The sequence below is a fragment of the Pristiophorus japonicus genome, chromosome 3 (assembly GCF_044704955.1).
Source record: "Pristiophorus japonicus isolate sPriJap1 chromosome 3, sPriJap1.hap1, whole genome shotgun sequence".
NCBI classification, from domain to species: Eukaryota; Metazoa; Chordata; class Chondrichthyes; family Pristiophoridae; genus Pristiophorus; species Pristiophorus japonicus.
Genome location: NC_091979.1, coordinates 216,735,230 through 216,759,208, shown reverse-complemented (window position 1 = coordinate 216,759,208; position 23,979 = coordinate 216,735,230). Strand labels below are relative to the sequence as shown.

The 23,979-nt window shown below is 44.7% G+C and overlaps 1 protein-coding gene across 1 annotated transcript in view; it reads left to right on the top strand.

Moving 5' to 3' along the window:
* The window catches only part of lss (lanosterol synthase (2,3-oxidosqualene-lanosterol cyclase)), a 138,870-nt gene that overhangs the window by 4,332 nt on the left and 110,559 nt on the right, over positions 1–23,979 (top strand). The window contains exons 3-6 of the mRNA XM_070876275.1: positions 1,377–1,515; positions 2,056–2,164; positions 6,326–6,447; positions 19,142–19,238. Of these exons, the coding sequence (XP_070732376.1) occupies positions 1,377–1,515; positions 2,056–2,164; positions 6,326–6,447; positions 19,142–19,238 (467 nt within the window). The remainder of the gene's footprint in view (positions 1–1,376; positions 1,516–2,055; positions 2,165–6,325; positions 6,448–19,141; positions 19,239–23,979) is intronic.

The following is a 23,979-nucleotide window of genomic DNA, read 5'->3' as shown; positions in this document are numbered from 1 at the left end:
CTTAGCCTGTCTATCTCTTTGCAGATTTGTTGTGTCCTCCTCACAGCCTGCTTTCCCACCTATCTTTGTATCATCAGCAAATTTGGCTGCATTACACTCGGTCCCTTCAGCCATTAATATGGATTGTAAATAGCTGAGGCCTCAGCACTGATCCCTGTGGCACCCCGCTAGTTACAGTTTACCAACCTGAAAATGACCGATTTATCCCAACTCTCTGTTTTCTGTTAGTTAGCCAATCCTTTATCCATGTTAATATACTACCCACAATCCCGTGAGATCTTATGCAGTAATCTTTTATGTGGCATCTTATCGAATGCCTTCTGGAAATCCAAATATACCACATCCACTGGTTCCCCCTTATCCATCCTGCTCGTTACATCCTCAAAGAACTCCAGCAAGTTTGTCAAACATGATTTCCCTTTCATAAAACCATGTTGACTCTGCTTGATTGAATCATGCTTTTCCAAATGTCCCGCTAATAATGGACTCCAGCATTTTCCCAACGACAGATGTTAGGCTAACTGATCTATAGTTTCCTGCTTTTTGTCTGCCTCCTTTTTTAAATAGGGGCATTACATCTGTGGTTTTCTAATCCGTTGGGACCGCCCCAGAATTGAAGGAATTTTGGTAGATTACAACCAATGTATCCACTAAGTCTGTAGCCACTTCTATTAAGACCCTAGGATATAAGCCATCAGGTCCAGGGGACTTGTCCGCCTTTAGTCCCATTATTTTACTTAGTACTACTTCATTAGTGATAGTGATTATATTAAGTTCCTCCCTCCCTTTAGCCCTTTGATTATCCACTATTAGGATGTTTTTAGTGTCTTCTACCATGAAGACCGATTCAAAATAATTGTTCAATCTCTCTGCCATTTCCCAGTTCTCCATTATTAATTCCCCAGTCTCTAGGGGACCAACATTTACTTTAGCCACTCTTTTCCTTTTTATGTACCTGTAGAAACTCTTACTATCTGTTTTTATATTTCGTGCTAGTTTACTTTCATAATCTATTTTCCCTCTTAATCATATTTGTAGTTGTTCTTTGCTGGCTTTTAAAAATTTCCCAATCTTCTGTCCTGCCACTAGTCTTGGCCACATTGTATGCCTTTGTTTTCAATTTGAATTTAGTGTCATCTGCAAACTTAATAATCATACCCCCAACATTCAACTGCAGGTCATTGATATATACCACAAAAAGCAAGGGACTCGGCACTGAGCCTTGCAGAACCCCACTGGATATAGCCTTCCAGTCACAGTTATCAATCAAAATTGCATATTTAAGTTGCCAATGATTCGATACTGAGTTTAAGAGAATACAATGTCTGATGTGGAACAATGCTGAAATACATGTGTATCATGTCTTGATGTTTCAGAGTAAATTTTCTAAGAATTTACTGAGTGCTGGTACAGCACAAGAGGCAGTTCTGCAGGGAATGAAGTTTTATGCACTACTACAGGCCGAGGATGGACATTGGGCTGGAGACTATGGAGGACCGCTCTTCCTTCTACCAGGTGAGTCGGGAATATTATGGAAATGGACCTTTCGTACACTTCCTATCTGGCAACCTGGGTATCTCATTCTGTCTTGCCTAGGGAAAGACATTTGCAGAACAAATCTGCCTTGAAGCCAATATTCCCAATGAAGAGAGGCCCACAACAGATGAGGATGGAAATATCGAGGTGTGATGTTTAGTGTTGGTGTTAAGACTTGGGCTTCATGCCTTTATTTCTACTTTTTTTTTCTTTGAGTCTTCCTGCATCACACACCATATCTCATCAGGAAACGGAAGGGGAAAGAAGCAAGAGTAACATGTAGCTACTTTCTTGAGGCTTATGTCCCTTCTCTCGGGGAAATGCCTTGCACCTTTTCTGATGGCACTACTGAGATTGGTATGTGAGGAGTTTCAAATGGCTGTGGAGCAGCCCATGTTAACACCAGAAGGACGCATTCAATTTTGGGAGAGAGACAGTTAAATATAATAATGGACACTAATTTCAAAACAAAAAAATAATTTTAATAACTGAGCTTTTTCTTTAACCAATATATTTTAGGGCTCCTGATTACATGTCATGTAGCAAAGATACCACTCTCAGATGCTCAGAAGAAGGAAATGGTCCGATATCTGCGTTCAGTACAACTTCCGGATGGAGGCTGGGGTTTGTAAGTACCAATAAATCTGTAACAAAATATAGCACTGAATAGCGAGATTGAGTTTATATGTCAGCTGATCTTAATTTTACGCCCTTTTTCTTTGTCACTTTGGATTCCATTCCAGTCTAACCTAGGGAAAAGAGGTGAAGGGCTCATTTACTAACAGCTACTAAGGTTCACAGATGACTTGAATTCCTGTAATCTCCAAACATTAAATAATGGACAACATGAATCTGGCTTGAAATCAATATTTCCAACAGGGAGCTGCCCACAATTGACACTCTAGAATGGAAGTACCAAGCTGTGATGTGTCATGTTGATGTGAAGAATAGGGTTTTGTGCCATTACAAAACCCAATTATTAACAGCACTCCTTTTCCACCACAGCTCTCCCCACAAAGAGGGGAGGACAGTCCTGATCTGATGTTATATTTCTGCTATCTCTATAATGCCATTCGCAAATGGAAACTCAGATGGAGAGAATGCTTGGTGTGGAATAGATGTCATGTTACTGGTACACTGTCTAACTCCAGATTGAGAGTTGAAATCCCATCAAGGCAAATTGTAAAATTAAATTGAACAAATCTGGTTATTTCGGAGCTAGCATGAGAATAAAAATGAGCTTAAAAGCTGCTGGAGTTGTAATTTAAAAAAAACTCATAGTTCACGAATGCAATTCAGGAAAGGGAACCAGCCACCCCACTTGGTGTGGTCTACACATAATTCCAGTCACTGACCTTTAATGTCCTCATAACTTGCCTAACAAGCAACTTGATTGTTGGGTGGAGGATGGCAACAAAAGTTTTGGGGCAGCCGAAACTGAGGAGGATGGTCCATAGTCCCTCGCGGTTAAGTGTCAAAGGCCTTCGTGAGGTTAAAGAAGGCCATGTACAAGGGTTGGTGCTGTACATTGCACCTCCCTTGCAGTTGTCGCACGGTGAAGATCATATCCGTTGTACCCCGTAGTGGACGGAATCTGCACTATGACTCCGGGAACTCCTCAGCCACAAGGGCTGCTCCACAACAACATGCAGACCGTGATTCTGACCCATGGATCCACCACAGACCCAATCCACATCCGGACCGGGGTCAAGCAGGGCTGCATCATCGCGCCAACCCTCTTCTTGATCTTCCTCGCTGCAATGCTCCATCTCGCACTCAACAAGCTCCCCACTGCAGTAGAACTAAACTATAGAACCAATGGGAACCTGTTCAACCTTCGTCACTCAAGGCCACATCCAAGACCGTCCCATCCTCTGTCGTTGAACTACAGTACGTGGACGACATTTGCGCCTGCACACATTGAGGCTGAACTCCAAGCCATTGTCAGCATCTTCACCGAGGCGCACAAAAGTATGGGCCTTACACTAAACATCCGTAAGACAAAGGTCCTCCACCAACCTGACCCCGCCACACAGCACTGCCCCCGGTCATCAAAATCCACGGCGCGGCCCTTGACAACGTGGACCACTTTCCATACCCCTGGAGCCTACTATCAGCAAAGGCAGACATCGACGACGAGGTCCAACACTGCCTCCAGTGCATCAGCGCAGCCTTCGGTCGCCTGAGGAAAACAGTGTTGGGAGATCAGGCCCTCAAATCTGCCACCAAGCTTATGGTCTACAGGGCTGTAGTGATACCCACCCTCCTGTATGGCTCAGAGACATGGACCATATACAGTAGACATCTCAAATCGCTGGAGAAATGCCACCAACGATGTCTCCGTAAGATCCTGCAAATCCCCTGGGAGGATAGACACACCAACATCCGTGTTTTCGATCAGGCCAACATCCCCAGCATCGAAGCACTGCCCACACTCGACCAGTTCCATTGGGTGGGCCACATTGTCCACATGCCCGACACAAGACTCTCAAAGCAAGCACTCTACTCTGAACTCCTACACGGCAAGCGAGCCACAGGTGGGCAGAGGAAACATTTCAAGGACACCCTCAAAGCCTCATTGATAAAGTGCAACATCCCCATCGGCACCTGGGAATCCCTGGCCCAAGACCGCCCTAAGTGGAGGAAGAGCATCCGGGAGGGCACTGAGCACCTCGAGTCTTGTTGCTGAGAGCATGCAGAAATCAAGCGCAGGCAGCAGAAGGAGCTTGCGGCAAACCAGACTTCCCACCCACCCTTTCCTTCAACGATTGACTGAACCACCTGTGACAGAGACTGTAATTCCGATTTCGAGGGACTGCCTATAATGATTGTCAGGGCTGCTTCGGATGGGCAGTCAATGTAACATAGAAACATAGAAAATAGGTGCAGGAGTAGGCCATTCGGCCCTTTGAGCCTGCACCAACATTCAATGAGTTCATGGCTGAACATGCAACTTCAGTACCCCATTCCTGCTTTCTCGCCATACCCCTTGATCCCCCTAGTAGTAAGGACGACATCTAACTCCTTTTTGAATATATTTAGTGAATTGGCCTCAACAACTTTCTGTGGTAGAGAATTCCACAGGTTCACCACTCTCTGGATGAAGAAGTTTCTCCTCATCTCGGTCCGAAATGGCTTACCCCTTATCCTTAGACTGTGACCCCTGGTTCTGGACTTCCCCAACATTGGGAACATTCTTCCTGCATCTAACCTGTCTAAACCCGTCGGAATTTTAAACATTTCTATGAGATCCCCTCTCATTCTTCTGAACTCCAGTGAATACAAGCCCAGTTGATCCAGTCTTTTTTGATATGTCAATACCACCATCCTGGGAATCAGTCTGGTGAACCTTCGCTGCACTCCCTCAATAGCAAGAATGTCCTTCCTCAAGTTAGGAGACCAAAACTGTACACAATACTCCAGGTGAGGCCTCACCAAGGCCCTGTACAACTGTAGTAACACCTCCCTGCCCCTGTACTCAAATTCCCTCGCTATGAAGGCCAACATGCCATTTGCTTTCTTAACTGCCTGCTGTACCTGCATGCCAACCTTCAATGACTGATGTACCATGACACCCAGGTCTCGTTGCACCTCCCCTTTTTCCTAATCTGTCACCATTCAGATAATAGTCTGTCTCTTTGTTTTTACCACCAAAGTGGATAAGCTCTCATTCATCTGCCATGCATTTGCCTCACCTAACCTATCCAAGTCACTCTGCAGCCTCAAAGCATCCTCCTCGCAGCTCACACTGCCACCCAACTTAGTGTCATCCGCAAATTTGGAGATACTACATTTAATCCCCTCGTCTAAATCATTAATGTACAATGTAAACAGCTGGGGCCCCCAGCACAGAACCTTGCGGTACCCCACTAGTTACTGCCTGCCATTCTGAAAAGTACCCATTTACTCCTCCTCTTTGCTTCCTGTCTGCCAACCAGTTCTCAATCCACGTCAGCACACTACCCCCAATCCCATGTGCTTTAACTTTGCACATTAATCTCTTGTGTGGGACCTTGTCAAAAGCCTTTTGAAAGTCCAAATACACCTTGTCCACTCTACTGGAAACACCCTCAAAAAATTCCAGAAGATTTGTCAAGCATGATTTCCCCTTCATAAATCCATGCTGACTTGGACCTATCATGTCACCTCTTTCCAAATGCGCTGCTATGACATCCTTAATAATTGATTCCATCATTTTACCCACTATCGATGTCAGGCTGACCGGTCTATAATTCCCTGTTTTCTCTCTCCCTCCTTTCTTAAAAAGTGGGGTTACCTTGCCAACATTGCCCACATCCGGAGAACTTAAATATTAAAAATGGGGAAAATACATTCCAAAATGTAATTTCCAGCTACGGTTACTTGTTGGTGTAGACAGAAATCTTGCTGCTGTACAAAGACTGGGGTTATTCTTAAAGTGGCGAGGGGGGGGGTCAATTCATTGTGGTAAATTGGTGGTAAATTCCATTCATTCTTTGAGGCTCAACCTTTCAACACCGTATAATAAAACTACATTCTAAGACCCTTAACAAATCAGCATTTATTTTACATTTTGAGATCTTAAGATTCCCAGCCATATATTCACTCTGCTTTCCATACAGAGTGCCAGTTTCTTCAGTGAGATGCAAGGTAACAGGCCATGCATCTGTTGTGGTTTCACCATTGCCAAGACCAGCCCCTAGTGTTCTGAAGCTACTGGTAAATGTACTCCTTGCTTCTTATGGCTTACTGTGCACTTTCCTGTATCCTAATGCCAAATATGGCCCATGATTTTTGATTTGAACCCTAGGCATGTGGAGGACAAGTCGACAGTTTTCGGAACAGCGCTGAATTACACAGCCCTACGAATCCTCGGTGTCGGGCCAGATGACCCAGACCTGGTGCGAGCGAGAAATAACCTCCATGATAAAGGTCAGGACTGAGTCCAAAATAACTAAAAGCAATGTGCAAAGAACTTTATCTTTTTCTGAGGGTTTATAGCTGCCTGGGTAAACTGATTGCAATCATCAAGCAACACTGATCTGTAACACTCAGTAAAAACCCTTAGACCATTCAGGAAGAGCCCTCCCTGACTCGTTTGAAATAATAAAATGGGTAAAATAGTACGACACGAGAGAAACCGCAATGCAAAGAGGGCTGGCATAGCGGGAGGGAGAAGCAGAAAAACAGTGTCAACCTGAACTTCCTTTGATTTTCTAGAGCTTGAAAGCAGTTTGAAGCAGGACAATCCATAGTAAAGCCTATTTTCAAAAGCGAGAGAGAAGCTGTGAACTCATGATGCAACAAGAACATAATACCAAGAGGATACAAAAGATGGCAGGTGATTAGGATGTGGAAGCTCTGCCGTGGGAAATAAAGGGAAGGCTTCTGCCGAGAGTGATGATCTATAAGTTAGATTGGTTCAGTGTACATCGTTGCAGTGCTGGGGTTGAATTTCAGCAGCAGGTCTCTCGATCATCTGCTGTCACTTCAGCGGAAGATTCTCGGAAATCCCAGAGAAAGGGTGAAGTTACAGCAGACGATTGGGATTCAGCCACAGTTTCTGTATACGCATTTGTGCCAGGCTACCCGGGAGCAGGCTGCATCTTGATGATTGGCTACATTCCATCTTAGATGGCATAGCACAAGGGTATCAGTTACTTCATGTAGCAGTAACATTGCACACTGGAATTCCCTATTATGTCTCCTGTCGATCTGAAAAGTGGAAAGCATCATATTCGGGATCTGACTAGGCTAAACCTACTGATTGAATTTATTTTCACTTCATTTATTGAGGTGAAATGAGGGGAAAATCTTTTCCGCAATGAGTTGCTATGATCTGGAAAGCACTGGCTGAAAGGGTGGTGGAAGTGGATTCAATAGTAATGTTCAGAAGGGCATTGGATAAATACTTGAAAGGGAAACATTTGCAGGGCTATGGGGAAAGGGCTGGGGAATGGGAGTAATTGGATAATTCTTTCAAAGTACTGACACGATGGGCTGAATCCTTCTGTGCTGTATCATTCTATGATTCTGTAAGAAGAATTAAGGCAGATGCAGTACAGTATAATCACTGTAAAAGATCATGGGGCCGAAATTGACCTGTTTTGCTCCACCCATTAGGGCCTCCGGGGGATGCTAACGAAAGTGTTTTTACCGGGGGGGGGAAGAGAGAAAGAAGCGGAGGTATGTAATCAGTAGCGCCCCAGCGATGACGTCATCACTGAGCATGACGACCCCTTTTTGCCCCGCAATTGGGCAGCGCCCGGTGAGGCTACCGCGGGCAATGTCAGTGCCAGCCTTGTGGGTCGCGAACCGAGCCGCACTTCGCTTGCGGGGCGAAATAAAGGGGAGGTGCGCCCTGCCATTTTGTTTTTTTGTCGATTTACCGATCAGGCCTTTCTCTGCCGATTTTGCGGGATCCGTACCACGATAGTGCAGCCTGTCACTCTGTTTCGGTACCGGGCTGTGGCCATGGCATCCTGCATCCCCGGTGGCCTAGTGGAGGCTATTCAAGAACCATGCAGAGCTCGCAGCATCCCTCCCCTTCTGTTAAAAGGGTGGGCCCATGGGATGCATCAGCGCTACACAGAGAGGCCGCTCCGCTTTGCACACATGTAGCACCCCTGAGCCTACTGACTGGAAGTGGAGCACCCAACATTGCACCCCACTTACTCTTCAGGGCGGTGACCCCAATTTAGGTCACGGGAGTTACTGCCCCCAAACGGGATGCTCCGGAATTTTGCAGTCCTAAAATCTGTTTGCCTTTTTTTCATGTTTCAGGTTTTCTCCAGGTAAAAGTAAAGTCTAGCCTTTTCTTGTTCCTTGGTAAACAGAGTGTAATCTCAAGGCAGATCCATTAGGTAAAGGTGTATGTGAATGGAATATGTGCAACAATAGTGCCAAGGATTTGTCTTCATTAAGTAGATATTAACAATAGTTCCTTCAAAAGCCATGCTGCAATCAATCAAAATAACACGAGTATAGACTCTCAGTATATACATTCACCATCATGAAGATGATCCCATGGTAAGTGCATTGTTTGGAATCCATCACTGGGCTGCCTTCACTCACACTGCCAGGCCTTTATCAACAGGAGTCAAGAATAAAGACATTTTTCGGGTTGGCAATCCATGTTATATTGACACCGCTGTATCAGCCAATGACTTGGGGCAGGGCTCCTAGCAAACAGTCTATTTTACAGCAACAAAGTCTCTATTCAGCAGAGTCTATTTAAGCAATGCTCAAAGCGTCTGTGTACTACAGCAAACAGAACTCACGACCGAAGTTCTTACAATGTTTTCTCCAGCAAAATACAATGAATGGAGGATCGTTGCGTACAAATTATCTGTGTAATATCAATCCCAGTCTCTTCAGCAGTCTCCAGGCGTGATTGACTGGGGAATTACCATTCATCTTCTTCTGGCCAGGAATAGTGGCTTCACTATATGCAGCGATTCGACTGCTGTTTGTGGGACTTTGCTGTGTAAAAATTGGCTACTATGTTTGCTTACATGGCAGTCACGACAAAAAAAGTAACTCTAACTGTGAAGTGTTTTAAGATGTCCTGAAAGGCACTATGTAAATGCAAGACTTTCTTGATGGCATTAGCATTACCGGATAACATGTCAGTAATTCTTCCCGCTGCCAGAAATCGCAGTCCCTTTTTAAGGAGTCCCAGTTTTGCCTGATACAAAGCAATTACAGTACAGACAGATGCTGCCTGATCTGCTGAGTGTTTTCCAGCATTTTTAGTTTCTATTTCAGATTTACAATATCTGCTGTATTTTGCTTTTATTACTCTACAGACACTTCCGTTGGCAGACACCATTTTGTGCTTTTCAGACCACTGTTTAAATCTGCTTTACCACCGTCTCCTGGACCTAACTCTTCTCCACTGGCCCCTGGGCTAGACCACATCTCACTGGTCCGAGCTGGATGTTAGCTGGCTTTTGAACTGTATTTTTGCCCTGAAGACAAGCCAGGACTCTTCACTAACAGGATGTTACCTTCTCTTATCAAGCACCGATGCTAAGAATTTTCCTTGCTTTCTGCCACTGGTTCATATAATCTAAGGTCTCCTTCTGTGACCATTCACTTGCATATTGGATGTTGTCACTCTGGATCTGTGGCCTCCCTCTTTGGTCACTTTCTGGCTCTACTGTTTTCTCTTCCTACTCCTAATCCCCTGTAGCCATGCCCTATTCCACCTTCTGCTTCTCCATCGCCATGTCCTCTCAATCCCTCTCCCCATTCAACACTACTCCCAGCCTATCTTAATGACTTAGACTTGGGTGTACAGGGCACAATTTCAAAATTTGCAAATGACACAAAACTTGGAAGTATAGTGAACAGTGAGTAGGATAATGATCGACTTCAAGAGGACACAGACAGGCTGGTGGAATGGGCGGACACGTGGCAGATGAAATTTAATGCAGAAAAGTGTGAAGTTATACATTTTGGTATAAGCTAAAGGGTAAATTCTAAAGTGGGTGCATGAACAGAGATCTGGGGGCATATGTGCACAAATCGTTGAAGGTGGCAGGGCAGGTTGAGAAAACGGTTAAAAAAGCACACGGGAACCTGGGCTTTATAAATAGAGGCATAGAGTACAAAAGCAAGGAAGTAATGATGAATCTGTATAAAACACTGGTTTAGCCTCAATTGGAGTATTGTGTCCAATTCTGGGCACCACACTTTAGGAAGGATGTGAAAGCCTTAAAGATGGTGCTGAAAAGATTTATGAGAATGATTCCAGGATGAGGGACTTCAGTTACATGGATAGATGAGAAGTTGGGATTGAGAGGAGATTTGATAGAGGTGCTCAAAATCATGAGGGGTCCAGACAGAGTAGATAGAGAGAAACTTTCCCATTGGCAAAAGGATCAAGAACCAGAGTTCACAGATTTAAGATGATTGGCAAAAGAACCAAAGGTGACATGAGGAAAAACTTTTTTACACAGCGAGTGATTAGGATCTGGAACGCACTGCCTGAAAGGGTGGTGGAGGCAGATTCAATTGTGACTTTCAAAAGGGAATTCGATAAGTACCTGAAGGAAAACATTTGCAGGGCTACAGGAATAGGGCGGGGGACTGAGACTTGCTGAAGTGCTCTCACAGAGAGCTGGCACGGTCTGAATGGCCGCTTTCTGTGCTGCAACCATTCTGATTCTCCTAATCCAGGCTTGAATCCCTCTTAAACACACCCATAACCTCCCTCTGATATTACCCACCCATCACCGTGTGTGATGTTGGCTCTCAGGCCAACAAATACAACTATCTTGTGCTCTGTTCCCAACAATCATCCCACCCAGCTCACTACTTGGGGGTCAATTTCTCGAACCTTCTCCCCGTTCTCTTATCTCTTCCACTACTTCCTCCTTTGTCTTGTTGGAGGATTATCAACCACTTCCCTGCTTCATGTGGCTCCCCAGTTTGTTTTCTCCCTCGCGATCACGATCCACAGTCTAACCCTGGATGAATCTGTTGACATCCTGGCCCTGACAGAAATCCAATTTTACGATTATCCTCCCTGTGTAGCTGCACGTTCCATCGCACACCTTTCCCAAACCACTGAAGCAGTTGGTTGGGTGTTATGACTCAGTCCCATCTTGTCCTTTCCCCGACTCTCTGGCACCTTGCCGTCCTATCTCTCGTGCAAATCCCTGTTGTTTAACACCATTCCAATCCCCACTGTGACTTCCTCAGTGCAATCTTCTCCGTTGGAATACAATGAATGATGACTCCTCAGTGAGTTAGCTGTGGTTCAGTGGGTAGCACCCTCGCCTCTGAGTCAGAAGATTGTGGTTCAAGTTCAACCTGAGCACACAAAAAATACTGTCGGAGGTGCCGTCCTTTGGATGAGATGTTAAAACTGAGGCCCCATCTGCTCTTTCATCTGATCTAAAAGATCCCATGGCACTATTTCAAAGAAGAGCAGGGGAGTTATCCCTGGTATCTTGGTTTAATATTTATCCCTCAATCAACATAACTTAAAAAAAACACATTATCTGGTCATTTTCACATTGCTGTTTGTGGGAGCTTGCTTGTGTGCAAATTGGCTGTTGCGTTTCCCACATTACAACAGTGACTACACTCCAAAGTACTTCATTGGGACGTCCGGTGTTTGTGAAAGGCGCTATAAAGATGCAAGTCTTTCTTTCATCCTTGGTGATTTCAACGTGTACCTAAACTCCTCTAGTTTCTCTCTCCTTTGACTTCTCTGAATCCACAGTCTTGCTCTTCACCTAAACTCCTCCTCAACCTTACAGCCTCTCCACCTTTTGAGGCCTCGATCACTGATCTTTGAACACTTCCCTGTCTCCCTTACCTCCTACATTTCCCTGCCTACTCCAACTCATCCTCTACCCATGGAAAACTCTGTCCCAACATCCTCAGAACTTCACATTCAAGATCCCAACTCTCTATCCTCGAGCTCTATTCACCTGCTCAACTAGTCCCTTGCCTCTGCTTTCCACATTCATGTCACACCTAAGTCACTCACCATCGCCCACTCCTGCCGTTCCTCCATTATAGTTCCTGCCGCAAGCTCAGTGAAAACATTTCTCATCTTCCCTCAATCTTTTTCCAGTGATTTGAATCTATGATTTAGTTGATGATGCACTGACCAAATGGAATATTTTTTCCCTATCAAAAACATCGTGTAAACCTCTATTAGGTCACCTCTTAACCTTCTCTGTTCTAAGGAAAACAGTCCTAACTTTTCCAACCTCTCCTCAAACTGAATTCCCTCATCCCTGTAACATTCTGGCCAACCTCCTCTGTACCCTTTCTAAGGCCTTTACATCTTTCCTGAATTATGGTGCCCAGAATTGTCCACAATACTCCAGCTGAGGCCTAACCAGTGATTTATAAAGATCTAGCATGATCTCTCTATTATAATCTATTCCTCTATTTATAAACTCAAGTAACCCATATGCTTTTTTAACCACTATCAACTTGCCCTGCCCCCTTTCAGGATTTGTGTATATGGACACCGAGGTCTCTATACTCATCTACACTTTTCAAAATCGTGCCTGTCATATTAGTGTATCACTTCACACTTCTCCGCATTGAACTCCTACTGCCATGTTTCTGTTCATTTCACCATCCTGTCTGTCACCCTGAAGCCTATAACTATCCTCATCACGATCTACTACTTTGCCAATTTCATATCATCTGCAAACTGTATAATGCTGCTCCCTACACCCGAGTCTAGATCGTTTATAAATATTGAAAAGAGTAATGGACCCAAAACTGATCCTTGGGGACCACCACTCAAAGCGCCTCCCAGGCTGAAAAGCATCCATCCACCACTACCCTTTGCATCCTGTTACTGAACCAATTTTGTATCCATACCACAACTTTCCCCTTAATTCCATGGGCTTCCATCTTCTTAAAAAGCCTCCTGTGTGGCACTTTGTCGAATGCTTTCCAAATGCCCATATATACATCTACTGCATTACCTTAATCAACCTTCTCTGTTATCTCATCAAATAATTCAATCAAGTTAGTCGACACGATTTACCTTTACCAAATCCATGCTGGCCCTCCTTGCTTAACCCATGCCTTTGTCTCTGATAATGGTTTCCAATAATTTCCCCACCACTGATGTTAGGCTGACTGGCCTGTAGTTTCCTGGTTTATCCCTCTCCCCTTTCATGAATAGTGGTATAACATTAGCAACCCTCCAGTCCTCTGGCACTACTCCTGTATCCATTGAGGATTGAAAGATTGTGACCAATGCCTCTGCTGTTTCTATATTTCCTTCTTTCAACAACCTGGAATACACTCCATTTGGACCAGGTGACTCACCAACTTTCAGTAATGTTAAGTTTTTTAGTATGTCTTCTCCATCTATTACTATCCTGTCCATAATTTTCCTCTTGTCTTTTAGTGTAACCTTCACATCATCTGCTTCCTTTGTGAAGACAGATACAAAGTACTCATTTCACACTTTTGTCATGTCCTCTGCCTCTACAAGGTGATTTCCCTTTGGGCCCTTAATAGGCCCAACTTTTCCATTGCAAACTGCTTACACTTTGTTTGAGATGTTTTAGGGTTCAATTTAATGTTGCTTGCTAACCTTTTCTCATAACCTCTCTTTGCCTTCTGTATTAACTTTTTCAATTCCCTTTTAAATACTTTAAACCGAATTATGTTGTGGTCAGTGTTAGCTTGATGATCTCCGACTGCTAAACACTTCACTTGCCCTACTTTATTTCCCAGAATCAGATCCAATACTGCTTCCTTCCTTGTTGAATTGGAGACATATATTGATCGAGAAAGTTATCCTGTGCACATATCAGAAATTCTTCCCCTTCCTGACCCTTAGCACTGTTTTTCCCAGTCTATATTAGGGTCATTAAAGTCTCCTAATATTACTATTCTATTTTTGTCACATGCCTTTGAAATTTGTTGACACATCTGCTCATCCATTTTCTTTTCACTGTTTGAAGCTCTATTTAAAAAAAAACTTCCAACATTGTAACAGCTCCCCCTCTGTTCCTCAACTTGAGCCAAACAATTCAGTCCTTGAACCATCTAGTTAATCCTTCCTGTTTAGGAACTGTAACATGGGGCTAGAATTTCCTAACGACCCGATTGCTGCCCAAAAGACTGACCGCTAAGATTCTGAAGATTATCACCGGTGAAACTTCCACAAAAAATAGAAAAAAATCCGCCCAGCGAAAAAAATGGGCATTGCACCTCGATTCTCTGCGAAAAAGTGGAATTTAGGGTCGATTGGGAGGTTCTTAAAGAAAATGGTTGATAATTTAAAAATTCACCAAAAGTTGGGTTGGGCCGAGGAGGAGAAAAACACTAAAAAATAATTTTTCAAAAAGCAGAACATAAGTTAAATATTCTCAGGGCCCTTTTAACTTAAATCATCACAACAGAATTTAAAAATGAGTAAAAAACCAATTACTAACCTTTTTCTTGCAGAGCTACTCACTTACCGGCCAGCTCTGCTGATTCTCATGGGCGTTTGTTTTATACTTACCTACGGGTCACTGCTGAGCCAAATATCATGCCACGGCGATCTAAGGATGGTGCTTGCCGGTGGGTCCGTTTCCCAGCGGTACCTCGAAACTGCTGGCGTAACTCAGCTGGGCAATTTCTCGCCGACCCGGTTATCACCCAAAACGGCAAATACCGTCGAATTCGGGCAGAGAGCCATTTCAATTTCTAGCCCATTATCCTTAATCAATAGTGACACCATCTCCTCTTTTTCCTTCTCTTTCTTGGTTACTTGGTAACCAGGAATGTTAAGAACCCATTCCTGGCCTTTTTGAGCCATGTCTCTGTTAATGCAAACATGTCATAATCCTCCCATGTGACAATTTGTACCTGCACCTCACCAACCTTATTAGTTACACTATGGACATTGTTGTACATACAATTCAATACTCCTTTGTCATCTTTGCTATTTTGCTCAATCTGGTCCTTGCAATTTTTGGGATATTTCTAATGTTACTACTGTTTATATCTCTTTGTCCTCTGATCTAATTTCTGCTCCTCTTTGCTATTTTCTGGTTCCCCTCTGGAAACCTCCCCAACAGTACCTCTCAGCAAGAACATTAGTCTCGGCTTTGTTCAGGTGCAACCCATCCATCTGGTACAGGTGCCCCTCTCCCCAGAACCGGCCCCAATGCCCCAAAAATCTACCACCCTCCCCCCGACTCCTCATCTCTAGCCACGCATTCACCTGTACTATCATCCTGTTTCTATGCTCACTAGCACGTGACACTGGGAGTAATCCTGACATTACTACCTTTTGAGGTTCCCTTTCTAAAAAAATTTTTCTAGCTCCTGAAACTCTGCCTGAAGGACCTCAACACATTCTCCACCATCTATGTCATTGGTTCCAATATTAGGGAGGGGGGGGGGGGAAGGGGAAGGGGGGGAAAGAGAGGGGGAGGAGGAGGAGGGGAGGAGGAGAGGGAGGGGAGGAGGGAGAAGAGAAGGAGAAGAGAAGGAGAAGAGAGCCTGGGTGGGTGGGTGGGTGGGGGGGCGGGGGAAGAGAGAGAAGTGAGAGAGAGCCTCGGGGGGGCGTAGGGACGGAGGGAAGGGGAGAGAGAGAGAGAGAGAGAGAGAGCCTCGGGGGTGGGGGGGGGTGTAGGGACGGAGGGAAGGGGAGAGAGAGAGAGAGAGAGAGAGAGCCTCGGGGGGGGGGGGGGGGGGTGTCGGGAAGGAGAGAGAGAGAGAGCCTCGGGGGGGGGGGGGGGGGGGGTGGAGATAGAGCCTTGTGGCGGGTCGGGAAAAGAGAAAGGGGGTAAAGAGAGAGACATAGGTGGGGGGATCAGAGGCGAGAGGGGGGGAAGGGAGACTTAGCACGTTCTTCCAACCCCCTGGTGCGTGTGTTCCAAGGGACATCATTGGAGTGGATGAAATCCAGTAGTCACGACACTATCACTATTCACTTCAGTTCCAATAAACCTATTGACAATCTGCACAGAGTGCCCCATCAATGGCGGGGAGGGGGAGGGTAAGGGACTTTGGCGGTGGGAGGCAGCACATGTGTTTGGGTAAAAGTCTTCAGGTGGCGGAGGCAGCACTTGCGCTGGTGTAAGGGATTTCGGTTGCTACTTGGTGGTCTTTGAGGAGATCTATCCTCTGGATTCTGAAGTCAAAATGGATCGAATTACAAATGAGAAAGTCGGTCAGAACTCGGGCTGGGCGGTTCCAGTTACACATTCCAGATAAACTTCAGGTTGTGGCTGGTACCCTGGGAGGGTAAATCAGCAATGGTTCATGTGATAATGGAGAGCCAATCTGAAATGGCTGCCATTCAGTTAGTACAAATAAACGCATCCTAGATTTAAAGTAATTGGGGGAGGTTTAAAGAATTTTCTTCACCCAGACGGTTGTGGGGGTCTGGAACGCACTGCCTGAGGGTGGTAGAGGCAGAAAACCTCAGCACATTTAAAAAAAAATACTTGGATGTGCACTTAGAAATGCCTTAACCTGCAGGGCTACGGACCAAGAGCTGGAAAGTGAGATTAGACTGGATAGCTCTTGGTCGGCCGGCGTGGACACGATGGGCCGAAGTGGCCTCCTTCCGTGCTATAAATTTCTATGACCATATCCTGCAGCCGCTCAGTGATATTCTTTACCCTGGCGCCAGGGAGGCAACATACTATTCAGGAATTGTGATTGCGGTTGCGGACATGCTTGTCTATTGCCCCCCAACTATCGAATCTCCTACGACTACTGCATTTCTAATCTCATTCCCCCCTGTGTGCAGTCAAATCTCCCATGCTGCATTCCTCCAAGGAGTAGTCGCCCTCCCCGGTATTCAAAGCTCGACCAACTGGAAGCACTTCCTGCACACATTATCCAGAACGCATGAAGTGTCCTGGAGTTCCCACACAGAACAGGATGCGCTTGCAATGGGTCATAGCTGGCCTGCCATGGTAGTCAATCACTGAGGCCCTGATCACTAAAACACTTAACACTCAACTCTCAAAATCTAAAAACATTGACGCTAAAACACTGACCTATAAAATTCTAAAACCTGAGCACTGATTGAGATACTAAAACAGTAAAACCTCAACTAAAGACACTGCAATTTATATCTGTCAATCTGAAACAGAATGGAAACTACCATCAAGTGGATTACAACTGTGAAAAATGAGCAATCTAATTTTAAAAAAAACCCAACAAACTAACACTTGCCCGTTACCCACCAATCCGTCCGCAGTGACGTCAAGTTTCAATTTCTATCTTGGATTTCCACATTCAGTTTTTGCTCGGACTCTGATTTATCTCCTCTCACTGTGCAGCCAGTTCTCCTGCTTTTATCTGTTCTTTGGCACTGGTTAACTCTGCAGTTTCCCTCCCATGTTCTCCACGTCTCCTTCCAAGCTCATCTTTTCCATGGGACCCACCTTCTGCTCCCAGGGTCCTCCCCCACCCCACTCCTGGCTCCTCGATTACTTTGCAAGCATACCTCAAGCATATTAATACCTCATTTTGCTCACATACCATGCGTGCCCCTTTGGGAACGGTTGAACAACTGCCCCAGCAATGGCCTGTCTGTCCTCTCCAACCCCTGCCCCATCTTGTATCTCCCTTACCTTGCAGTCCTTAAATATGTGTTGCCTCCCAGCTCTGTGCTCACCTCGCAAAATCCCCTGTTTAAATGTTGTCTGTCTCCTCTTCTGGCCTGGTTTAAAAAAATTCAAGTTACATTCTCTGATTAAAATTTTGCTGTTTTATTTTACTTATTCTCTCTTCAAACTTTCTGTGGCATTTTATACAATCAACTATGCCATCCTCCTCCATTGCCACTCCTTTGTCTTCCATGGTTCTGTTTATTCATATCTGTTCCAATGCAGCTAACACATATCTTCCTGCCCCTGCGCAGGTACCTCTGATGTTCCCCATGGATTATCTTGAGCCTCTTCCTCTTGCTCATCTACATGCTGTTCCTCAATAACGTCATCTAAAGCACAGGGCTGGCCTACATGTTTATGCTGATTACAGCTAGGTTTACCTTTCCACCACTTCCCTCAATCACTTAACCAGCTTAGACTGCCTGTCTGACATTAAGTCATGGGTGAGTCAAAATTTCCTTCAGCTGAACATCAGAAAGAGCAAAGCAATTATTCTCAGCCTCCACAGTTCTTTTACCAATCCCTCTCTCTAGCTACATTCTCAAGCTGAATTGTTTTCTGTGAAACCTCTGTCCTGTTTGATCCAGAACTGAATTTCAAACTCCACATCCCATCCAGCACCTAATCCATTTACTTTCTCCCCTACATCTTCAACTGCCTCTCGCAAGTTTGCTCCTGTTGCGGCTGAAACCCTTCTTCAGCTTTCATCCCCTCTTGATTCTATTTCTCCACCACTTGCTCCTTATTGGACCCCTTCCTCCATAAACTGTAACCTGTCCAAATCTTAGCCATGCACATGTTATCCTGCACTAAATGTCCCTTGCCAAACAATCCCATTACTGGGTCCCTGTCCCCAACACGGAATTTTAAATTGCCATCCCCGTTTTCAGATCCCGCCACAGCTTCGCCGCAGCCACATCTGTAAACTCCTCCTGCTTTAGGTCCACAAACAGGCTTTGGTCCTCTGAGTATGGCCTTCTGTGCTCCCTCTTCAACCCATTATTGATGGCAGAGCCTTGTCTAGGTGACCATTATTCCCGTGAACTTTAACACTAGTATCTGCAGGCTATCCAGTTGAAGAACATGATTCTATTCTCATCCAGCATCCAAACACTTCCTACTGAATAACAGTTGGAATTAGGAAACTGAATCCAAGTGATTGTGGGCCGTTCGAGTGCCCCTACTGCTGCTTCAGTCGAGAGTGAACTCCGAACCTTCTTTGTCTCTGTGGCTGAGAGAAGGCCTCAAATTTTAAATTTTTTTATTATTTTCCAGTATTATATAAACTAACACCAGAGTTGTACCATTTCAGAGTTAGACATCCTTTAGTCTCTCAGTTTTGGTATCTGAGATTTTACAATATTTGCTTTCAATACATTTGGACATTTGGTAGCTATTGTTGTTTTGAGGATGATATTTAAAAAAATATATAATCAGGTATTGAGGACATGCTAATCATAAACACAGATGTTTAACACATACCATAATCATCTTGCTTCTGGTTTCAGGTGGTGCAGTTGGAATCCCATCCTGGGGCAAATTCTGGTTGGCCATTCTTAATATCTACAGCTGGGAAGGGATGAATACCTTGTTTCCTGAGATGTGGTAAGTCCTGTAACAAAGCTATTGACTGTTTCAAGATTATGGGGCCAGTTCTGGGCCAGGTGTTATGCAGTCATAACAAAGTTGTAATAACCCAACTCCATATACCCGCCTTTGCCCCAAAACCCTTAATACCTTTGTTTAACAAAAATCTATCAATCTCAGATTTTAATTTAATAATTGATCTAGCATCAATTACCATTTGTGGAAGAGAGTTCCAAACTTCAACCCCCTTTGTGTGTTAGAAGTGTTTCCTAACTTCACTCCTGAAAGATTTGGCTCTGAATTTTAGACTATGGCCCCGAGTACTAGACCCCCCCAACCAGCAGAAGTAGTTTTTCTCTATCAGTTCCCCTTAATATCTTGAAAACTTTGATCAAATCACCCCTTGCCCTTCTAAATTCCAGGGAATACAACCCTAGCTTGTGTAATCTTGTAATTTAACCCCTGGAGTCCATATATCATTCTGGTAAACCTACGCTGCACTCCCTCCAAGGCCAATATATCCTTCCTAAGTTGTGGTACCCAGAACTGCTCACAGTACTTCAGGTGTGGTCTAACCAGGATTTTGTACAGATGCAGCATAACTTCTGCCCCTTTGTACTCTAATCCTCTAGCTACAAAGGCCAGCATTCCATTAGCCTTTTTAAATATTTTCTGTACCTGTCCATGATATTTTAATGATCTATGTACATGGACCCCAAGTCTCTTTGGACCTCCACTGTTTCCAGCTTTTCACCATTTAGAAAGTACTCTGTTCTATCCTTTTTAGGTCCAAAGTGAATAAGCTCATATTTGCCAACTTCCTTTTCTGGCTCCCATGATCTCATTGAATGGCAGAGCAGGCTTGAGGGGCCGAATGGCCTACTCCTCCTATTTCCTATGTTCTTGTGTCTCTGCCCTTGTTTCAGCTCATCCGCTGCTGAAACCTTCATCCATGCCTTTGTTACCCCTAGACTTGACTATTCCAACGCAGCCCTGGCTGGAATCCCACATTGAGGTCATCCAAAGCTCGGCTGCCCGTGTCCTAATTTGCACCAAATCCCATTCACCCATCACCCCTATGCTCGCTGACCTACATTGGCTCCTGGTTAAGCAACGCCTCGATTTCAAAATTCTCATCCTTGTTTTCAAATCCCTCCATGGCCTCGCCCCTCTCTATCTCTGTAATCTCCTCCAGCCCCACAATCCTCGATATCTGCACTTCTCCAATTCTGCCCTCTTGAGCATCCCTGATTATAATCACTCAACTATTGGTACCTGTGCTTTCTGTTGCCTCGGCCCCAAGCTGTGGAACTCCCTGCCTAAACTTCTCCAGCTCTCTACCTCTTGTTCCTCCTTTAAGCTGCTCCTTAAAACCTACCTCTTTGACCAAGCTTTTGGTCACCTGCCCTAATTTCTCCTTATGTGGCTCGGTGTTGCATTTTTTGTCTTACCACTCTTGTGAAGTGCCTTGGGATGTTTTACTACGTTAAAGGCGCTAAATAAATACAAGTTGTTATTGAGTGGGTGACCGCCAGAAAGAAAAGTAAGACCAGGCAGGTAGTGCAGGATTCCCCTGAGTGCATCTCACTCCAACCCGTATTTACTGGTGAGGGCGATGGTTCCTCTAGGGAGTGCAGCCAGAGTCATGTCCACGACACAACGGGTGGCTCAGCTGTACGGGGCGAGGTGGCGGGGGTGAAGAGATCGGGAAAGCAGTAGTGATAGGGGATTCAGTAGTTAGGGGAACAGACTGGTGTTTCTGTGGCCGCTGACGTGATTCCAGGATGGTATGTTGCCTCCCTCATGCCAGGATCAAGGATGTCACTGAGCGACTGCAGAATACACTGAAGGGGGAGGGTGAACGGTCAGCGGTTGTGGTCCATATCGGTAGCAATGACTTAGGTAGAAAGAGGGATGGGGTCCTGAAGGCAGATTTTAGGGTGCTAGGAAAAAGATTAAAAAGCAGAACCTCAAAGGTAGCAATCTCTGAATTACTCCCGGTGCCGCACGTGAATGCGTATAGAAATAGGAGGACAGAGCCGATGTATGCGTGGCTGGAGAAATGGTGCAGAAGGGAGGGCTTTAGATTCTTGCAACATTGGGAACGGTTCTAGGGGAGATGTGACCTGTACAGGCCGGGCGAGTTGCAGCTCAACAAAGCTGGGACCAATATCCTAGCTGGAGGGGACGGTGGTGGTTGCTAGTGCTGTTGAGGGTTTAAACTAATTTGGCAGAAGAATGGGCACCAGGATGTAGCATTAGAAAGGAGAAACATGGTGCACAAAAGAGTGGGAGATATAGATAGCACTAGAGTAAGATATGTGGGGTCAGACTAATGGAAAATACAAGAAGGTCTAAGATAGGTTTCCACTGCATGTATGTAAATGCACAAAGCATAGTAAATAAGGTTGGTGAGCTACAGGCCAGATAGCCACATGGGAATATGATGTTGTGGCGATAATGGAGACCTGGCTCAAAAAAGGGCAGGATTGGGTACTAAATAATCCTGGCTACAGGATGTTCAGGAAAATTGGGGATGGAAAGAAAGGAGGTGAGGTGGCAGTATTGATTCAGGAGAATATTACAGTGCTGGAGAGAGAGAGGTTATCTTGGAGGGGTCAAGGATAGAATTTATTTGGTTAGAGTTAAGAAACAATAGAGGTGCCATTCCATTACTAGGTGTATTCTATAGGCCACCTATTGATGGGAAGGATACAGAGGAGCAAATTTACAGGGAAATTAGAGGTGCAAAAACTTTCGAGTGGTAATGAGGGACTTTAATTATCCCAACATAGATTGGGATAATCGTGTAAAGGGCAGCGAGGGGGAAGAATTTCTGAAATGTGTTCAGGAGAACTTTCTTGATGAGTAGGTTTTCAGCCCAACGAGCAAAGAGGCATCCCTGGATCTGGCTCAAGGGATTGAGGCGGGTCAGGTGGATCAAGTTTCAGTAGGGGAACATTTGGGGAACAGTGATCATAGTATCATAAGGTTTAGGTTAGCTATGGAAAAGGACAAAGAAAACTAGAATCAAACTACTTAACTGGAGGAGGGCCAGTCTGTGGGTTGAGAACGGTCCTGGCCCTAGTAAATTGGAATCAAAGATTGGCAGACAAAACTGTAATCAAACAATGGGCTGCCTTTAAAAAGGAGATGGTTCAGGTACAGTCGAGGTACATTCCCATGATGGGGAAAGATAGGGCAACAAAAGTCAGAGCTCCCTGGATGACGAAAGAGAATAGACTAAGATAAAGCAGAAAAAAGGGGCATATGATAGATGACAGATGGAGAATACAAGTGAGAACAAGGCTGAATATAGAAAGTTCAGAGGGCAAGTGAAAAAGTAAATAAGAGGGGCCAAGTGTGAGTATGAAAATAGACTGGCAGCTAGCATAAAAATAAATTCCAAATCTTCTATAGACATATTAATAATGGGTGGTAGTAAGAGGAGGGGTGGAGCCAATTAGATAGCAAAATGGAGACCTACGCATGGAGGCAGATGGCAAGGCTGAGGTACTAAATGAGTACTTTGTATCTGTCTTTACTACCAAGGAAGACGATGCTGCCAGCGTCATAGTGAAAGAGGAAGGAGTTGAGATATTGGATGGGATAAAAATTGATAGAGGAGGCACTAGAATGGCTGACTGTACTTAAAGTAGATAAGAGCCAGATGCGATGCATCCTAGGGTGCTGAGGGAAGTAAAGATGAAAATTGCGAAAGTACTGGCCATAATCTTCCAATAAGTTACTTGGACATGTGTGGATTAATTAAGGAAAGCCAGCACAGATTTGTTAAAGGCAAAACGTGTTTAACCAACTTGATTTAATTATTTGATGTAACAGAGAGGGTTGATGAGGGCTTGTGGTTGACGTGGTGTACATGGACTTCTAAAAGGCATTTGATAAAGTGCCGCATATTAGGCTTGCCAGCAAAGTTGAAGCCCATGGAATAAAAGGGACAGGGGCAGCATGAATACAAAATTGGCTAAGTGACAGGAAATGGTGAATACTGGTAAATGATTGTAGGTGTAAGAACATAAGAAATGAGCAGGAGTGGGCCATTCGGCCCCTCAAGCCTGCTCCGCCATTCAATAAGGTCATGGCTAATCGTCTACGTCATCTCCACTTTCCTGCACTATCCCCTCGACTCCACATTCCTGCACTACACAGTGGTGTTCCTCGGGGATTGGTACTAGGACCATTGCTTTTCTTGATGTATATTAATGACTAGGATTTAGGTGTGCAGGACACTATTTCAAAAGTAGCAGATGACATAAAACTTGAAAATATAGTGAACAGTGAGGAGGATAGTGATAGACTTCCAGAGGACATAGACAGGCTGGTGGAATGGGTGGACACGTGAGAGATGAAGTTTTAACGCAGAAAAGTACGAAGTGATGCATTTTGGTAGGAAGCAGGAGGAGAGGCAATATAAACTGAAAGGTACAATTCTAAAGGTGGTGCATGAATAGAGAGACGTAGGGGGTATATGTGCACAAATTGTTGAAGGTGGCAGGACAGGTTGAGAAAGTGGTTAAAAAAGCATATGGGTTCCTGGACTTCAGAAATAGAGGCATAGAGTACAAAAGCAAGGAAGTTATGATGCACCTTTATAAAACACTGGTTCGGCCACAATTGGAGTATTGTGTCCAGTTCTGGGCACCACACTTTAGAGAAGGATGAAAATGCTTTAGAGAGGGTGCAGAAAAGATTTACAAGAATGATTCCAGGGGTGAGGGACTTCAGTTACCTGGATAGA